The sequence below is a fragment of the Myxocyprinus asiaticus genome, chromosome 41 (genome assembly GCF_019703515.2).
Source record: "Myxocyprinus asiaticus isolate MX2 ecotype Aquarium Trade chromosome 41, UBuf_Myxa_2, whole genome shotgun sequence".
Taxonomy (NCBI): Eukaryota; Metazoa; Chordata; class Actinopteri; order Cypriniformes; family Catostomidae; genus Myxocyprinus; species Myxocyprinus asiaticus.
Window position 1 is genome coordinate 2906284 of NC_059384.1, and position 18697 is coordinate 2924980.

Below are 18697 nucleotides of genomic sequence, written 5' to 3' on the forward strand. Positions count from 1 at the left end.
GAGAGGCTTTCACAGGAAAGTAAATTGCTCAGCCAACACAGAACACACTCAAACATCAGCTGTTAACAGAGCATGCATGAGAGAATTACATTTTCTCTGTAAACTGGGCCAGTTTCAGTTGCCCCAGACAGTATTTGGGCACTTACAAATGTCTGAATGTCATTGCATTAGAAAACAAAATATGAAAGCAAGTGTCATCTGCGCTCAACATTCTCCCTGCTGTTTGCACATGTAACGCCCAATATTAAGCAGGTATGCATTGTTTTTATATGCAATAACTAATTAGAACTTATAGCTCATGTGTAACATCAACTACGGTAATTATTTACATTTCATTAGGCCATGTTTTTCTCATTTACTGTATATAGAGTATATGTGGTCGGTCTCCCCTTCTTATAATGCCTTTGGCAATAATTATATTTTCTTGCAAGAATTTATGCAGATATAGCCTTACAAAAACAGCGAGCATTGCAGAAAACTGTCAAATAGTGATTGTTTTTTAATGTTTGTAGCCAGAACATTCTCTGTGGGCAGGAATGCAATATTAGATGCCATTTTTGAACTGCTAATGAATAATTAATCACTAAAATCAATGCACTGTATTAAAGGAAAAGTTCAACCAAAAAATGAAAATTCATGCCATCCCAGATGTGTATGACTTTCTTTCTTCTGCAGAACACAAAGATTTTTAGAAGAATATCTCAGCTTTGTAGGTTCATACAATGCAAGTGAATGGTGACCAAAGCTTTGAAGCTCCAAAAAGCACATAAAGGCAGCATAAAAATAATCCATATGACTCCAGTGGTTAAATCCATGTCTTCAGAATCAGTATGATAGGTGTGGGTGAGAAACGGATCAATATTTAAGTATTTTTACTATCAATCTCCATTCTCACTTTCACATTATTCTTCTTTAGTTTTTGGCGATTCGCATTCTTTGTGCATATCGCCACCTACTGGGCAGGGAGGAATTTTAGTAAAAAAGGACTTAAATATTGATCTGTTTCTCACCCACATCTATCATATTGCTTCTGGAGACATGGATTTAACCACTGGAGTCGTATGGATTTGGCTCGTATCTTTGTAACGCTTTGACGAATCAATTCTTTTGATTACTTTTTGTCAAAAGGGTCCATAGTAGACAAACATCAATTTGTGCAAATTGGACATACGGCCTAGGAGGAGTTCGAAAAAGTAGTTTTTTTTTTATTATGCAAATTAGCGCAAAAATTCAACAAAAAGGCCAAATGTTACGAAACTTGATACACCTAGACAACAGGACATTCTGAGGATGCACGCAAAGTCGCGAAAAACTTTGCCTATAGGGGGCGCTAAAACTAAAAAAAACGCTCAACTCTGCAACCGTATGATCAATGAAGTTGAAAATTGGTATGCATCTTGTAGGGGCCAAAGGCTAACATGACCTACAATATCAGTCGGACAAATAAAAAAAAAAAAAAAAAAATCGCGGCTAGCCTTCCCTCTCCTTTGACCTTTTTGTTTTTGTGGCTGCTGAACTGTGGTTTTGTATATGTGATGTGCAGTACCAGCCTTGTGACTTGTATTTTGAGACTGCTGAAACTGTTTAAATGCAGTGACTGAATGTTTTTAATTTTTGTATGCTTCAATAAAGTGATCCTCTCTGCATACTCTCTTGCCCACGTCTCTGTGCTCACCCTACCTTTGGCTAACGAACCTGTGTGCCCCACTGTTATTTCCCGGTGTACTCCGGGTGGCATAGTCGACTATAGAGTGTCAGTCATAGGGTTCTCATTCGTTCCCTTTATTTCTTTTCCTTTGTTTTCTTCCTTGTACCTGACCGCCCCGCCACACTTTGGCGCAGGGAGCAGGATTGCCATATTCTGGGTGAGTTTGTTTTTGTAAGGTTGTTTCTTTTGAGACCCCACTGTGTTTTGGGAAGAGACGTGGAGAGTATTGAGAGGGTACTTTGTTTTATTATACGTTTGGTGTTGTAATTGCTTTTCTTTTTAAAGGCAAGGCAGCAGCATATGTCAGTTGTAAGTCTTTCTCTTTTGGTGTTTCCCTCTACAAGTGGTAAGTACAAACAGGGGCACTAGCTATGGAGGGGAGTTGCAAGAGTTAAGATTTAGTAGCACAGTTAAAGGCTGACAATGAGACATTGCGTCAAGAACGTGTATCAGCATTGTCTGTGTTAAATGATGCCCCTTCCAGTGTTGCAGAGGCTCCTGTTACTGTGCCCACGGGTACTGGTGCCACCCACCCTGACAGGTTTGTACCTCGTGATCGGCGACATCCATACAGGGCTGTTATTTCCTGGTGTACTCCGGGTGGTGTAGTTGTCTACAGAGTGTCATTCATAGGGTTCTCATTTGTTCCCTTATTTTCCTTTGGTCCCTTTTGTTTTGTTCCTTGTAGTTGCCCTGTACCTGATCGCCCTGCCACACAACATTAAAGTGTCTGTATACGTAAGTCAGACATATGAGGTATCCTAAGAAAGCTTAGAATCTGAACTTTTCAGAGATAACCATCACTTCTGCATTTGTGTTTCTTAAAATAAAAGGCCTCAAAACATTCGTGTTGAAAATTAGCACCGCCCAGATGTAATGGGGTAGAAATATTCATATTAAAAGTCCTTCACTTAGCATCTAAATGGAGAAGTCATATATCAAATGGAGAAGTCATATATCAAATGAAAGCTCTCATTTTCAGGAATGCGAGTGTATAGTTGATTGTGTTGCCCTAATAACACAGTTAGAAAGATTTTCAAAAGAATCAAAAAGTGAAATATGATTTCTGTAAGTCATCAAATACAAATGTCTCTTATGCTCCAGTAACTGCTGCTGTAAGCCCCAAGTAGCTAAAACCTTTATCTGCTTTTACTTTAGGAAGTTCTCTAAAAATAAATGAGCCATTTTTTTTTGCTTGTGAGCTTGCTTGGCTGAATAGTCCAATGTTATATCTTAGATGTCCAGAACAAAATGTACCATCCAGAAAGAAAAGTATGCAAAACAATTAATCAAAATATGTACTGATGATAAAATCATCAGAGGGGAGGATCTCAGCTTTCTAATGACGCCTAGATTGAGCTTCTAGTCCACTCAGAGGCCGAGATATTCAATGAAACAATGAGGGTGGTGCTTGAACTGAAAATTTGACTGAATGTCTATGGACGAGCACGTCTGTGAGGGCTAAAATGTGTTAGAGCGCCACCTACATTTCAGATGTCTTCCAAGTGGAATAAAATGAGACTTTTCAAAGTGAGGTAGAATGAACAGAACCAGAATTACATGTTTACAAAGTTAGTACAAAATGTTTTTTTTTTTTATTCTGTTTATCATAAGATTATAAACATATACAATATTCTTTATGAATAATTGGAGTCTTTTACTTGGGGGGGGTTCTCTGAAAAATGGGACCACTTTTTTGCAATTAGTCCACAGTACATGTGAACGGTGAGCTTTTAAATTTAAGTGTAAATAAATTGTCGATTAGCAGCCCAAAAATGCACCAGAGTTTAGTTTGATCATAGTTTATAATTTAATGCAATGAAATGCAAAATATTGCATTTTAAATCTAGTCACAGTGATGCATAAAAATATGGTTGTGTTTAGATGAACTGTGGTAAAAATTAAATGCAATTAATAAATGTTACAACTGTAAGAAAATAAATTGATCATGCAGCTCTCTGTTTTTATTTTGGGTTTGCTTTAAGCCTTCGAGGTGTTTTTTTGATAAGCAAGATTACTGACCAGCTGTGTGACCATAACTTCTCACATTCTGTAAATGGTAAAGCCTGATAACAACTAAATTGCACCCTGAGTGCACCACAGCACACATGAAAACACACCATGAACTGTTAAGACACACTGCAGACTCATGGTGACTGTTGGGTGTGGCAACGTCTGCTAATAAAAGACAAATAAATGCAACAAACACATGCATATTCTGCTGACAAAACTACCGTCTCATCACTTCTCCAATCCCATACATGGTGTGTCTCCCTCTCAGACAGTCTTGTTTCTCTCTATGACAGATAGGCTACTCTCTTCTATTGATGGAGATGAGGGTTTCTCTGGTCATTCTGTCAGGTAAAAACACAATCAATTAAACATCATATTGTCTGATGCTGTGACTGTGTAATGGGATGTTTTGGCACATCTCTTTGCTGCATTAATGTTGGAGTTAGTTTGAGCTTTATTTTTAAACTTGTTCACTGCTTTAGTCAATTGAATTGGCAAATTAATTAATATTACAGCATATAAACTTTTTAATGGCTGATGCTCTATGTTTCATTTATATTTTTAAAAAAATGATTTCATGTTGAATGGCCAAAATGCAACAAATGTAAGAGGAAGAAATATTTAAATTGTATTAGCATGAGTTGGCTTGCCAAGTTATCATAATGACTAACATGGATTTCAATTTAAAAGATATTTAAATGGTTGAAAGATATAGCCAGGAAAATCTGTACCTTTTATCTATAATGTAGCATTATATTGTTTCAGATATGCTTTATATTTGTGCTAATATGATAATATTGTAAAAAAAAAAAAAAAAAAAACGTATTTAAACAGGATTAAACCGCAGTAAAATAAATAAATAATATAAAAAAAAACAACTTTTAAAGAAGCGCGTATACTACTGCACGTTTAAATGAACTGCTGAACCACCTTAAAATGATTTACTTTATATGTTGCATGCATTTACAAAACAGATCAGCAAATAAATATTTTATGACTGTAAACAAATGCTTTCTAGAAGTCAGCAAACAAAAATAAAAATGTTAAGAAATGCAAAATTAAACTAAGGAAGGTGTTTATGTACAGTATATTCAGCTTTAATCATTATAATAACCTACCGTGTGCCATAAGATATTGGTCCATTTATTTATTTGTTTTTATTATAATTAATTTTTTTTTAAAAAAGCCTCTCGCTTCTTTGAAAGTATCTGGAAATCTATATTACACTATACACTCAATAGTGTTTATATCTGGTGACTGAAGAGGAGTTTGAGGTATTTATGAAATCACAAATTAATCTGTTCAGCCGTGTGTATGAGGGAATTACCATACTGGATTATGGGAGTATCATAAGGATCAGCATAGCTCCACAGTAATGAACTCATATTCCTTAAATTCCCATTATGAAATCACCCACACACCGTTAAAAAAGAAAATATAGCACCCTTTGGGCTTCCTCTGACACACTGGCAAAATCTCTAAGCAGTTAGTGAGAAAACACTTTATTCCATATAACTTTGTAAAGTACCTGTTGTTTTTTAACTTTTAAACTGTGAAATTTACTCAGATCTGTAATTAAACATTACTTGAGGATCAACCCAAGCACTTGTTGAAAATAAAATAAATAATCTTAAGTAATAAAGTTTAGAGAGTGATATTTCGCCCAAAAATGAAAATTCACCAAATATATCATTTGCACACCATCATGCTGTTCCATACCTGTATGAATGTCTTTCCTCTGTGATGTTAGGCAGAATGGCAGCCTTAATTACCATTTACTTGTATTGTTTTTGCTCAAATTTGAGTCATAAGGGAATTTATATAAAACTGACTTGGTGTGGCAATCTTCTCGCAATGACATTGAAACTGAATTAAAGCCCTTTCACAAGCACTGTAGGTTAAAAGTGCACATTTCATTATTAGAATAAGGAAACTTTCTTGCTTGCCATAGAGCTTAAAACAAAGTGACAATATTTTATAAGTGCATATGTTGAAGCTCTAGTACTCTTAGTCCAGAAAAGGGTTTGCTATACAGGTTGCTTTTTGTTTATGTTAAAATGTCTTCACAATAAAGGACATTTTAAGAGGTAAACAAAAGATTAATAAAGGGCAAAATAATCCAGTAATTAAAAAATAAATAAATAAATAAAAGGAATACAAATTATTGGCTTCTATATAAAAAAAAAAACAACAACAACTTGAGAGTGTAAATCTGCCTTTTTTTTGTTTTTGTCACAGTTTTGTTGGCTTTCATAAGGGAAGATGAGGGACAAAAAACAAGAGGTAAATGCACACACTTTTCATGTTACAACACAATGTAATCTATACAGACTGTGTACATGGCTCCTAATATATATATATATATATATATATATATATATACAGTATATTTCTGTCTGCTTTTCCAAACTATGAAACATTTAGCATAATATCAAATCCATGTTGAGTACAGTGCCCTCCGTTGTCAAGAAATTAACGAAACAGTTATTTAATAACTGCTGTATGTACATCTAGATGTGGATTTTCGTGCTGTCACAAAGTGACGTGAATATCTTCAGTGGCCTTTTGGATTGAAGAGGATACTGATGTTTTTAATGTCTGGCATGCATCTACCCAGGAGCACCAAATTCTGGGCCCCAGGCACATAACTTCAGTACTTTAGGGCCTCCTGAACAATTTGGGTTTGTGGTTGGGATAACATCCAGTATAAACATTTAAGATGGATATTTAACCGTGCTAATTCACAGCTTTTTAAATATTTTTTGGAATAAGCATTACATTATTAAAAAAGTATACTAAGCCTACTAACACAATAAATTATACTTCTATCAGGAAGACTCGCAGACTTTTAAGATGACATTTATTTGATGAATATAAAACAGAAATGTAATGTCTCTCTTTGGCGTAAGCCCCGTCTGGCGGTCCGAAGAAGTTGTACTCAGAACCGTCATATCCTACCGGAGATAGGAGGCAGGGGCGAGGAGCCTACCTCCATGCAGGACGGGACTCAACTGGTGGTGGTGGGGAGGTGGAGGTTGCCGTGTTAGCTCACTAGCTAATGGTGCGATGATGTACAGCTGCTAGTCTTCCCTCTAGAACTGCGCTGCGCTTACATGTACAGTTATGAGTTTTCTTGTTGGCAAAGTCACCATAACATTTTTGAAATTAGAAGAGTGCCAGGTTGTTCAGTCTATCCTGTGACATTTCTGCTCTCAGATAGTTTTAGAAAGTCTTAACTGATAAAACAGGAATATTTTGGTTACAGTGTCCATTTAATTTGCTAATAAATTCAATATCATGATGATAATTATGAAGGGACCTTCTAGGCAACCCTTCTAGATACAATTTGAAAACATTAATTTTACAAATTATGTTTTTCCATCATATTGGTTGCATTTTAGCTTTTGAAAAATGTAAACATTCATAATATTCCATCAATAAACTTATTATTTTGCATATATATTTGTTCCATGTTTATAGTTAATATAAAACATAAATTGTTCTATTGACAATGATTTACACTGATAAATCAGTACTGTCTCTTTAAATAGACAACGGCACCTCAGCATATTATGGCATCATGATATATACACAGCACAGTACTGTGCAAAAGTTTTAGGCACTTAAGATGTTTCACAAAAGCATTTGTCTTAAGATGGTTATTTATATCATCAGCTTTAGTGTGTTAATAGGAAATATAAATGTTAGACTCCCAAACATTACTTTTGCAGATAGAATAGAAGAACAGGGAGCCCTGCAACAGATGTCATGGCCCCACAGAGCCCCCCACTGAACATCGAGTCAGTCTGAGATTACATAAAGAGACAGAAGCAACTGAGACAGACTAAATAGATAGAAGAACTGTGGTGAAGAAGCTTGAAACATCCTATCTGCCAACAACCAAGAAAAACGGTGTCCAGGTGTATCTAGGAGAATTGGTGCTGTTTTAAAGGCAAAGTTGGCCACACCGAATATTGATTTAGCTTTTTTATGTTTACTGGACTTTGTATGACATTAAGTGATAAATGAAAACTATTTATGTCATTATTTTTGAAGACATCCTCACTATGCAACATTTTTCACAAGTGCCTAAAACTTTTGCACAGTACTGTATATATATTACAAATGATAATATGATGGAATATCAATGAAGCCTTTCTGTGGGCCCCCTCCAGTGAGGGCCCCTGTTACTCCGACGCCCCTGCATCTACCTTGTAATGACCCTCCAACCTGATCCTAAGTATTAAACCGGAATCTCCAGCGACACAAGAAATACAATTTTACCCGACTTGTAAGCTTGCAATCTGATTTGAAATTGATGAGTTAAAAAAAGAGTGTGTACCGTGAAATAATGGCCAAAACAACGCGTCTTCTATTATGCGTTTTGTTCGCTAACTGCACATAAAAAAACATATACAGCAGCATGACTAGTGTAGTCAGATTCACGAACAGATGAATCTTGTGAGCAGGTTCTTTTAATGAACCGTGCCAAACGACTCACCAATACATCAGTTTGAATCAGTCTTGCGAATCGTTTTCTGAATAAACTCACCGAATCAGTCATAACGGTTACCAAATTGACATCGTTCTCACTTACTGAATTGACTCCCCTCTTTATCTTTACTTTCACTCGAAATGAGACAACTTTTATGTACTTAAAAGTTCGTGAAACTTCAGTCAATACACATGAATTTCATATGTCGCATATATTGCGAAATTACGCCAAAAAGAAAGCGTCTATATACTGGCTGCACTCTAAAACAAGCAGCGTGTCTAGAGTATTCCGATTAACGAACAAATTACTCGTATGAATCGGTTCTATAAATGAATCGCTCCAAATGACTCCACAACTCAAGTTATCAGTTTGAATCAGTCTAACTTCACTTGACTTTACTTTCATTTGAAATGAGGCAAGCTTTGTGTTCTTAAAGGTTTGTGAAATCTATCATTACACTTGTTGTTGTTAATGTGTTGAATATGCCGTGAATAACAGCAAGAACAAACGTCTTTCTACTGCGTTTTGTTCGCTGGGTGCACTCCAAAACAACAAGCATGCAGTGTGACTAGTTTAGTTCACAAAAAAATGACTTACCGGTTCTTTTAATGAATCGCTCCAAATGACTCACCAATTATCAGTTTGAATCAGCTCGGAAATTCCTTTACTGAATAAACTCAATGAATCAGTCTGGTGAGTCTGAATTATAATCTGACTCACTTACTGCACTTGACTCACTTGTCTTTAACTCAAAATGGGGCAAGTTTTGTGAACTTAAAGGTTCACGAAACTTCAGTCGATACACTTGTTGTTCATAAGTCGCATGTATCACAAAATAACGGTAAAAACAATGCGTCTTTTATTGTGTTGTGTTCGCTGGCTGCACTCCAAAAATAAAACATGCATGCAGTGTGACTGGAATAGTCCGATTCACGAACAAATGACTCTTATGAACCGGTTCTTTTAATGAATCGCTCAAAATGACAAACCAACTCACGAGTTATCATTTTGTATCAGTCTAACGAATCCTTCCCTGAATAAACTCAATGAATCAGTTAAGGGGGTTCGAATTAACATCTGACTCACTGAACCACAAGTCTTTCACTTAAAATGAGGCAAGTTTTATGTACTTAAAGCTTTGTAAAACTTTAGTCGATACACTTGTTCATATGAAAACGTGTAGTTAAAGATACACATTAGCAACTGACCCTAGGGGCTGTAGCCTTTAGCCTCCTTGTTAGCGCACCCGCCACCCATGCCGGAGACGCCGGTTCAACTCCCATACGGAGCGGGTAGAACAGGAGCGTCACAATAGTGCCATGACCCGGATGGGAGTGAGGTTTAGGAGGGTGAGTGTAATGGTAGCCAGCTGATAGATAGCTGTGCAATGTGTATAAACCTCACTCTCCTGACCTCAAGAGGTGCATTAGTGACTGATGCTAGAGGCTGTAGCCTTTAGCCTCCTTGTTAGCGCACCCGCCTCCCATGCTGGAGACGCCGGTTTGAGTCCCGTACGGAGCGGGTAGAACAGGAGTGTCACAATAGTGCCGTGACCTGGAAGGGAGTGAGGTTTAGGAGGGTGAGTGTAATGGTGGCCAGCTGATAGATAACTGTGCAATGTTTATAAACCTCACTCTCCTGACCTCAAGAGGTGCATTAGCAACTGACGCTAGAGGCTGTAGCCTTTAGCCTCCTTGTTAGCGCACCCGCCTCCCATGCCAGAGATGCAGGTTTGAGTTCCATATGGAGCGGGTAGAACAGGAACGTAACAATGGTGCCATGACCCGGATGTGAGTGAGGTTTAGGAGGGTGAGTGTACTGGTAGCCAGCTGATAGATAGTTGTGTAATGTGTATAAACCTCACTCTCCTGACCTCAAGAGGTGCATTAGCGACTGACGCTAGAGGCTGTAGCCTTTAGTCTCCTTGTTAGTGCAACCGCCACCCATGCCAGAGAAGCCAGTTCGAGTCCCGTACGGAGCGGGTAGAACAGAAGTGTCACACATAGGTTTTCAACTATCCATCTATCACAGTGGCCAACCTGTCTTATATATGTGTTTTCTCTTTCTCCTCTTCTCTCAGTTTCTCATTTCCCAAATTTCCCAGAGGTGTATGTTGGAGATGATCTTTCTCTGAAATGTAATGGCAAAGGCGAGTCAATAAAATGGTACATCAATGATAAACTTCACTCACATAAAGATTCCTCAATGCTTTTGACTGCATTAACACCAGAAAATAATGGAAAGTATAGCTGTGAGCGGAGTGGACAGAATGATTCATACTTTTTAACAGTACTGGGTAAGACTACATTCTTGGGGCTTCCACAACTACACATTTTTACTAGTTGACCACTCATTCAGAAAAGTGTTAAGTCATGAAAATAAATAATGGTTCCCACAACCGATGTTAGGTCATCCTGATGTATTTCTGTGATTCTAATTGCAATTTTGGTTCGTGGATAATGTTTTCATCATTTGATAAATTAAAAAAGTGAAAAGGTAACAATTAATATCTATGTCCATTATTCACAAACATTCTGGCTTGTATTTGAACTCCAAAAAAACTCGTCTGAATGAAGTAGTCAGTGCAGCCTCTATTCTAAAAGTTATCTCTTTCTCATTTTGGTTTTTCATAACCTCTGTCTTTCCCTCCCACTCAGAATTGGAGCCCTATGCCCAGCTCTCTTTATCTACAGGAGGCGCAGTGATCGCTAAAGGTGATGGGAGACATCTGATACTTCAGGTGGATGATGATCTGCAAGGGTGGACGTGTTTTGCATCGAGGTTTGGGGGTTCTGGCTCCAAGCTAGGCATCAATCCCGACAAAGGAACGAAGAGAGCTTTTGTTTTCGCAGAATTAAAGGAGGCATATAGAGCGTCCTTCTGGTGCCTGAATCGGAAAACCAGACATCGAAGCAATGCAGTCACGCTGAAAATGACAGGTTTGCACCAAGCAAAATGATAAACAGAAAACACATTTCACACATTCTTTAAGGAGTTGTAATTTGACCTGTGTGTCTCCATCTCTTTCAGAGAAAAGGGTGATGTTGGAGCCTTCAGCCGAACCTGTGATGCAAGGGGAAGGTGTCGCTCTCAGGTGTGTAGTGTGGGGTGGAGCGAAAGTCGAACAGGCCATGTTCTACAGGAATCAAGCAAAAATCCAGTTAATCAAGGATGACACATACACCATCACCAATGCCACACAACACATTAATGGCCAGTACAGCTGTCACGCCACATACAGGTACAGCCACATCAGTCCACAAGCCGCACTGCAGGAAGGCGATTCTGACCCACAGGAGTTGAAAGTTATAGGTAAACAACGCCAAGACACCTGCCTTGTCTCAAACCACCCAAAAAAAAAAAAAAAAAAAAAAAACATTTAAAGGAATATTCCCGGTTCAAAACAAGTTCAGCCGACAGCATTTGCAGCTTAATGTTGATTACCACAAAAAAATAATTGACTCAACTGTCCTTTTCTTAAAAAAAAAGCTAAAATCTTGGTTACAGTGTGGCACTTACAATGGAAGTGAATGGGGCCAATCTGTAAACGTTAAAATACTCACGAGCTATGTTTTCAGTCAAGTTGCAAATGCACTTTAGGCGAAAAATCATAATATCGCAAAAACAATGCACGAATAATGCCATGTTTCCATCCAAGGGTGTTCAAAAGGATGAAATCGTCACTTCCAGAGAAATTATAGCCACTGTGAGTGTTTTATTTATTTATTTAAAAAAAAAAATTCTCCCCTTTTATTCCCAATTTGGAATGCCCAATTCCTAATGTGCTCTAAGTCCTCGTGGTGGCGTAGTGACTCGCCTCAATCCAGGTGGTAGAGGATGAATCTCAGTTGCCTCCCTGTCTGAGACCGTCAGTCCGCGCATCTTATCATGTGGCTTGAGCGCGTTACCGTGGAGACCAAGTGCATGTGGAGGCTTCACACTGTTCTCCACGGCATCCATGCACAACTCACTACGTGCCCCACAGAGAGTGAGAACCACATTATAGCGACCACGAGGAGGTTAACCCATGTGACTCTACCCTCCCTAGCAACTGGGCAAATTTGGTTGCTTAGGCAACCTGGCTGGAGTCACTCAGCACGCCCTGGATTCGAACTCACGACTCCAGGTGTGATAGTCAGTGTCAATACTCGCTGAGCTACCCAGGCTCCCATTCTGCAAATTCTTTGTAGGCTTTGGATTTTCAGGATGACCAGAGCAACATTTCAGATGCGATGACTGGCCCACCGGTTACTCTAGAAATGAACGAGTTTTTCAGTCACATGACCTTTTTGATGCGCATCTTTTATTCCTAACAAATTCAATAGGAGTTTATTCGGTAAATGTGTTTCCATCATAGTTTATGCGCATTTCTTCTTATCTAATAAATTTTTTTTTTTTTTTTTTTTTTTTTTTGGTAATCAACATTATGCCACAAATGCTGTCGATTGAGCTTAACTTGTATTGAACCCGGAATATAACTTTAAATATTATTTTTGTGCTCATTTAGTGAAAAACTTTGGAAATCATGCCTACATTATTTTTAACTAGATTTTTACTTCATGCATTAAACAATTGTAATTTACTTGGTGGCTTTTTGAATGAAATTATGATTCCCCAGTGAGTCATTTAAATAAAAAAAATAAAAAAATAAAAAAACATTTATATATATATATATATATATATATATATATATATATATAATACATAATTATAATATATACCTGTAAATACAATATTACAGGCTGAAAAATATCAATATATAATATTTGTAGCCATTTCACCAAGCCCAAACTGTCCATAGAACTTGTTTTGAACCCAGATCATTCTTTTTAATTGCTATGCAACTACTGACATTGGAAGCATAATGGATGATAAAATGTAAGTATTTCTGTGTGTGTGTTTGTGTGTGTGATGTATAGATGGCCCTTTCACTACTTCAGTGGTCCTGACATCCCATAATAATCTGCAGTGTTTGTGCCATCAGTGTTATTCCAGCTGCACATCATACCGCTGGTATCACACACCATCTGATAACTCAAATATACACACAAAACTATCTGAAATCGGCCAGAACCTTAATGCAATGGAAGACGGATTGTACAGGTGTCGAGCCGACTGCATCAAAGGGTTTTCACGTTACAGCAAGGCTTACAACCACCAAGGTACACACACACACATTTCGACTACACTCTCATCCATATGTTCTCTTTTTCGCATGATATAAGCGAGGATGCCAAAAAGAGACTGTTTAATCCACCTACAGGAATTATGTTGGTTAGACATATATCATAATTCACCCACCTATAAAAGTCCTAAAAGGATTATTTAGACAACTTTACAGCTCAAATGACACATTTCTGTACAAAATAATGAGTATTAGCACATTTCTGCTTTTAAACGCGCCGTAATTTCTGGCTCCATTGACCTTCATTTTATGTGCATAAATGTAAATTTGCCTTGTGTTTGTTATTACAAATAATGTCCTGCAGTAACTGACAGCATTCAACAGATGCTGTAGATATAGCTGAAGTTGTATTGAAACAAGAACATCATTTGCACCCTTTTAGCTACTTTTCACACATGCAAATGCTTCTCAGAGTGTCTGCAACACCCAAATGTTTCCTTCAAACATCAGTAAACATATGCATACAAAAGTTATTTCATTGCTGTTTGAACCCTGGAATTATATTTACTATGGAGTATATTTACTGTATGTAGACTGTACTGATTTATAAGGGTGTTTCTTAAACTTTTGAGCACTTTCATGTCCCAGGGGTTGATTTTTATAAAAATGAAAAAATGTAAACTATTTGGCAACTTTTTACCAGGCCTTTATTATTTATTTTTGGTACTTTTCAAACGCCTTTTACCAGAGTGTATAGATTTTATTGTTTTAGCCTTGATCAACATCCAGACTTTCAATATTAAACTATGAAAATACATTCTAAAAATACAAATTACTACATTTAAAAGTATGATAATTTAAACAAAGAGTGAAATAATTATAAACAATTTTCATTTTAATTATTTATTGTGTGAAAATGGTTTCAGTCAACTTTTGTGGCAATTTTTTACCCTAATAAAGTTTTTTTCAAAAGTAAAAAAAAAAAAAAAAAAATATATATATATATATATATATATATATATATATATATATATATATATATATAAATAAAGATAAAATATATATATATATATATATATATATATATATATAAAAATAAAGATAAAATATATATATATATATATATATATAGATATAGATATAGATATAGATAATAAATATATATATATATATATATATATATATATATAAAAAATAAAGATAAAATATATATATATATATATATATATATATATATATATAGATATAGATATATATATATATAATATATATATATATATATATATATATATATATATATATATATATATATATATAAAAATAAAGATAAAATATATATATATATATATATATATATATATAAGATAGATATAGATAATATAATATAAATATATATATATATATATATATATATATATATATATATATATATATATATATATATATATATATAAATAAAGATAAAATATATATATATATATATATATATATATATATATATATATATATATATATATATATATATATATATATATATATATAAATATAAAGATAAAATATATATATATATATATATATATATATTATCTATATCTATATATATATTTTATCTTTATTTTTATATATATATATTTATATGGGACATTTTTCCATGCAATAAAATAAAATTCATCCAAAACTATTTTATTTTAATTAATTTGATCAAGTCTCGTTATATCAACCTTAATTTATTTTGTCACATCTACTAGATAAAAATTTTAATAACGTTAAGGCAACTTAACTTACCACTTCCAATTTTGTTAATTTTTGTTGTTGTTGTTGTTGTTGTTGTTGTTGTTGTAAGTGTATCGACCTGTCAAGAATAGAGGAAGACATCTTGCCGTTGAGTTTTAATTCAAGCTTTCCAACTTGGCATGCGGGGTCGTTAATATCTAACACACAAACCTCAATAACAGTGACACTCAAAAATGATTGCTTTTGGGAAATAGATGCATTTACATGACACAAAACCCAAAGGGACAACAAACACAACACCACCAGTGCAAATACTGTTATAAGGCATTAATTCGCAGTTTTTACTCATGCCGTGGGACATGCTGGAACATGACGTGTACATCCTGTTATAGCCAATGAACATTATTTAATTAGTCCCAATGCATATAGATTAAGTGAACTTCCATTTTACTAATTTAAATTGATTGCACACAATAAATTCAAGAATTGTGTTACATTTGGCTCATTTTATGTAACTAAATTCATCAAGGAGCAAAACTTGTTTTTAATTAGTTTTTTGAGTGTTGTTAACCAAGTGGACAAAAGTGTCAGTTAAGAGCATGCTTAAGATTAAATATGATGCATAACAAAAAAAAAAGTCAAGTAAATATGACTTCATTTCCAATCAAGCAAATTATACAGAAAGTGTGAAAATAGGATTTAATTGTCTGTATGTAGGACACATTCAATGTTAGCTATGATATTAGCCTTTGCAAGTCAAAAGAGTCGACCATTTTATTTTAAAAAACGTTAAAAATGTCATTTCCTTCAGTGTCATTTCCAGCACTGAATTCTGATAAACACAATACAGAATTTGAGATGTGCTGGATTTTCATGACTTCAATCTCCTGTGTTGCATGTGCATATATTGTTGAACACTGTTAGCAGACAAATGTAAAAAAAACTGTGAGTGTGAAAAATGTTTTAACACTGAGCTAAAAGTGCCAGAAGCTGAAGAAACACCCATAAATGCACAACATGCTGTCAATTCTCAATCCGCTATTTTGTTTTTACCACATACATTCACTCTCTCGCTCTGTCTCTCTTTTAGTAAAACCAGCATCAGAGGGTGGAGGCAAGACCATCATTGTGCTAACGGTGTTCCTGATTATTATTGGGCTGTTAATCATGCTGGTCGTGCTGAAATGCAGAAAACGTGGAGGAAGTGGTATACGGGCAGTCGGAGAGGGTAAAGACAAGCAGCCTGGTGGAGATTATGAACAGATAAATCTTAAAGAACAGGCAGTTTACCACACCCTGGGTGATGCCATGGATCAGGACAAGGGTGAGGGGGGCTACGAGCCCCTAAAAAAGAGTCAGGAGGAGGCAGTGTACCACACAGTGGCACAGGGTCAAGATCAGGGTGGGTATGAGGCTCTTAAAAATGTCAAAGCCGAGGTGTACAACACACTGGGACCCAGTGAGGGTCAAAGTCAGGGTCAAGGTGAGGGTAAACAAAAACCAGCCAATTACGAGGATGTGAAAGTGGAGGAAAATCCATATGAAGATCTTAAAGGCGAGAAACAGGAGAAGACCAAAACGACTAAAGAGGCCGAGTAAATACCAGTGTATACTTTGTTTTTCTGCGTGCTGTGCTATCTCACAGCAGGTCAACACTCAATGTGCTCTTTTGACACGATCGACAGTCTTGTTAATCCTAGTTTTTCTAGACGGACAGCCCGCGTTTGAAGAGATTTGCTTCACACACTCTCTGTGAAATGTACCGGCACGCAGAAAACCGAAGTATACTTTGGCCTTGAGACAGGAAACCTGTTGAGAGTGCGAGGATAAATATTAGAGGAACTAAACAATTGCAGCAACATTAAAAATCTTAATTGACCACATTATAATAAATGTTCTTGGATTGTGAACAATTCATCAGTTCAAAATTAGTACCATTAAAAGTAGTGTAAACAAACTAAACAATTTAAAAAATTTAATAATAACATTTTTATATTTTCCAAAATGTTATATAATTGTACAATCCAACAGTAAATACAGTAAAAAATAAATAAATAATTTATTTGACATACACCACAGGGATTTACACAGCAAAGAAAATGTTGACAATTATTCAGTGCTAATTCTGATAATTTATCTTTATTATAAGGACTCTCCATAGACATAATGATTTTTATACTGTATGAACTATAGATTATATCCCCTAACCCTACCCCTAAACCTAACCCTCACTGCATTTTTACATTTTCAATAAAACATCGTTTAGTATGTTTTTTTTAAGGGATTTGAATTATGGGAACACGAGAAATGTCCTCACAAACCACATTTATAGCATAATACCCTTGTAATTACCAGTTTATAACCTAAAAAAAAAATGTCCTTGTAAACCACTTAAACCTACCCACACACTCGCACACACACTCTCACACACACTCGCACACACACACAGACAGACAGGCACACACACACACACTTACACACTCTCTCACACACACACTCACACACAGACAGACACACACACACACACACACACTTGCACACAGACAGACAGACACACATACACACACACACACACACTCACACACTCTCACACACACTCTCTCACACACACTCGCACACACACACTTACACACTCTCACACACACACTCACACACAGACAGACACACACACACACACACAAACACACACACACTTGCACACAGACAGACAGACACACATACACTCTCTCACACACACTCTCTCACACACTCTCTCACACACTCTCACACTCACTCACACGCACACACACACACTCGCACACACACACACACACACACACACACTCACACACTCTCTCACACACACTCACTCACACACACACACTCACACACTCTCACACACACACACTCACACACAGACAGACACACACACACACACACACACACACACACACACTTGCACACAGACAGACAGACAGACACACATACACTCACACACACTCTCTCACACACTCACACACTCACTCACACGCACACACACACACTCGCACACACACACTCACACACACACACACACACAACCACACAGACAGACAGGCACACACACACACACACTCACACACTCTCTCACACACACACACTCACACACTCTCACACACACTCACTCACACACACACACTCACACACTCTCACACACACACACACACACACACACACACACACACACACACAGTGTGTAAAATAAAGATAATTGTTACATTTGAAATAAGATAAAAATAAAATCTTATGTGACCTGAATGGAATCAGTTTTTCATGAGAACTGCCCTTACTGTATTAACTTGTTATATTACCAGTCAAAAAGTCTCAGAAGTGTTTCAGGAGGGGAGTAGTCGTCCACAATCCACAGAGAAACAGATGTAGGTCACATTCCATTCTGGTGTGAAACGCCCAGTCAGTTCCTGATGGATAAACTTTAGCGGCAAACAATTGTTTTCTCATTGAACATCCTGTTTCACTTAACAAAACATCACATTGTAGAATTAAAATGAGTTGCAATTGACATTTCATGTTGAGTTTAAAGCTGAAAAAAAAAAAAAATATATATATATATACATATATATAATTTTTGTGTATTTTTTTTTTT

General features: G+C 36.2%; 1 protein-coding gene across 9 annotated transcripts in view; it reads left to right on the top strand.

The window, feature by feature from the left end:
• LOC127432147 (uncharacterized) overlaps positions 1-18161 on the top strand; it is a 28448-nt gene extending 10287 nt beyond the window's left edge. For 6 of the 9 annotated variants that reach the window (XM_051682991.1, XM_051682995.1, XM_051682992.1 and 3 more), the window contains 7 exons: positions 4015-4069; positions 5960-6004; positions 10297-10512; positions 10874-11155; positions 11247-11528; positions 13136-13378; positions 16166-18161. In XM_051682991.1, the coding sequence (XP_051538951.1) occupies positions 4036-4069; positions 5960-6004; positions 10297-10512; positions 10874-11155; positions 11247-11528; positions 13136-13378; positions 16166-16674 (1611 nt within the window). In that variant the 5' untranslated portion in view covers positions 4015-4035 and the 3' untranslated portion in view covers positions 16675-18161. Of the gene's footprint in view, positions 1-1029; positions 4070-5959; positions 6005-10296; positions 10513-10873; positions 11156-11246; positions 11529-13135; positions 13379-16165 lie in introns of those variants that run through there. The other 3 variants (XM_051682997.1, XM_051682999.1, XM_051682990.1) reach the window with 3 other exon arrangements.
• Positions 18162-18697: the final 536 nt, after the last annotated feature.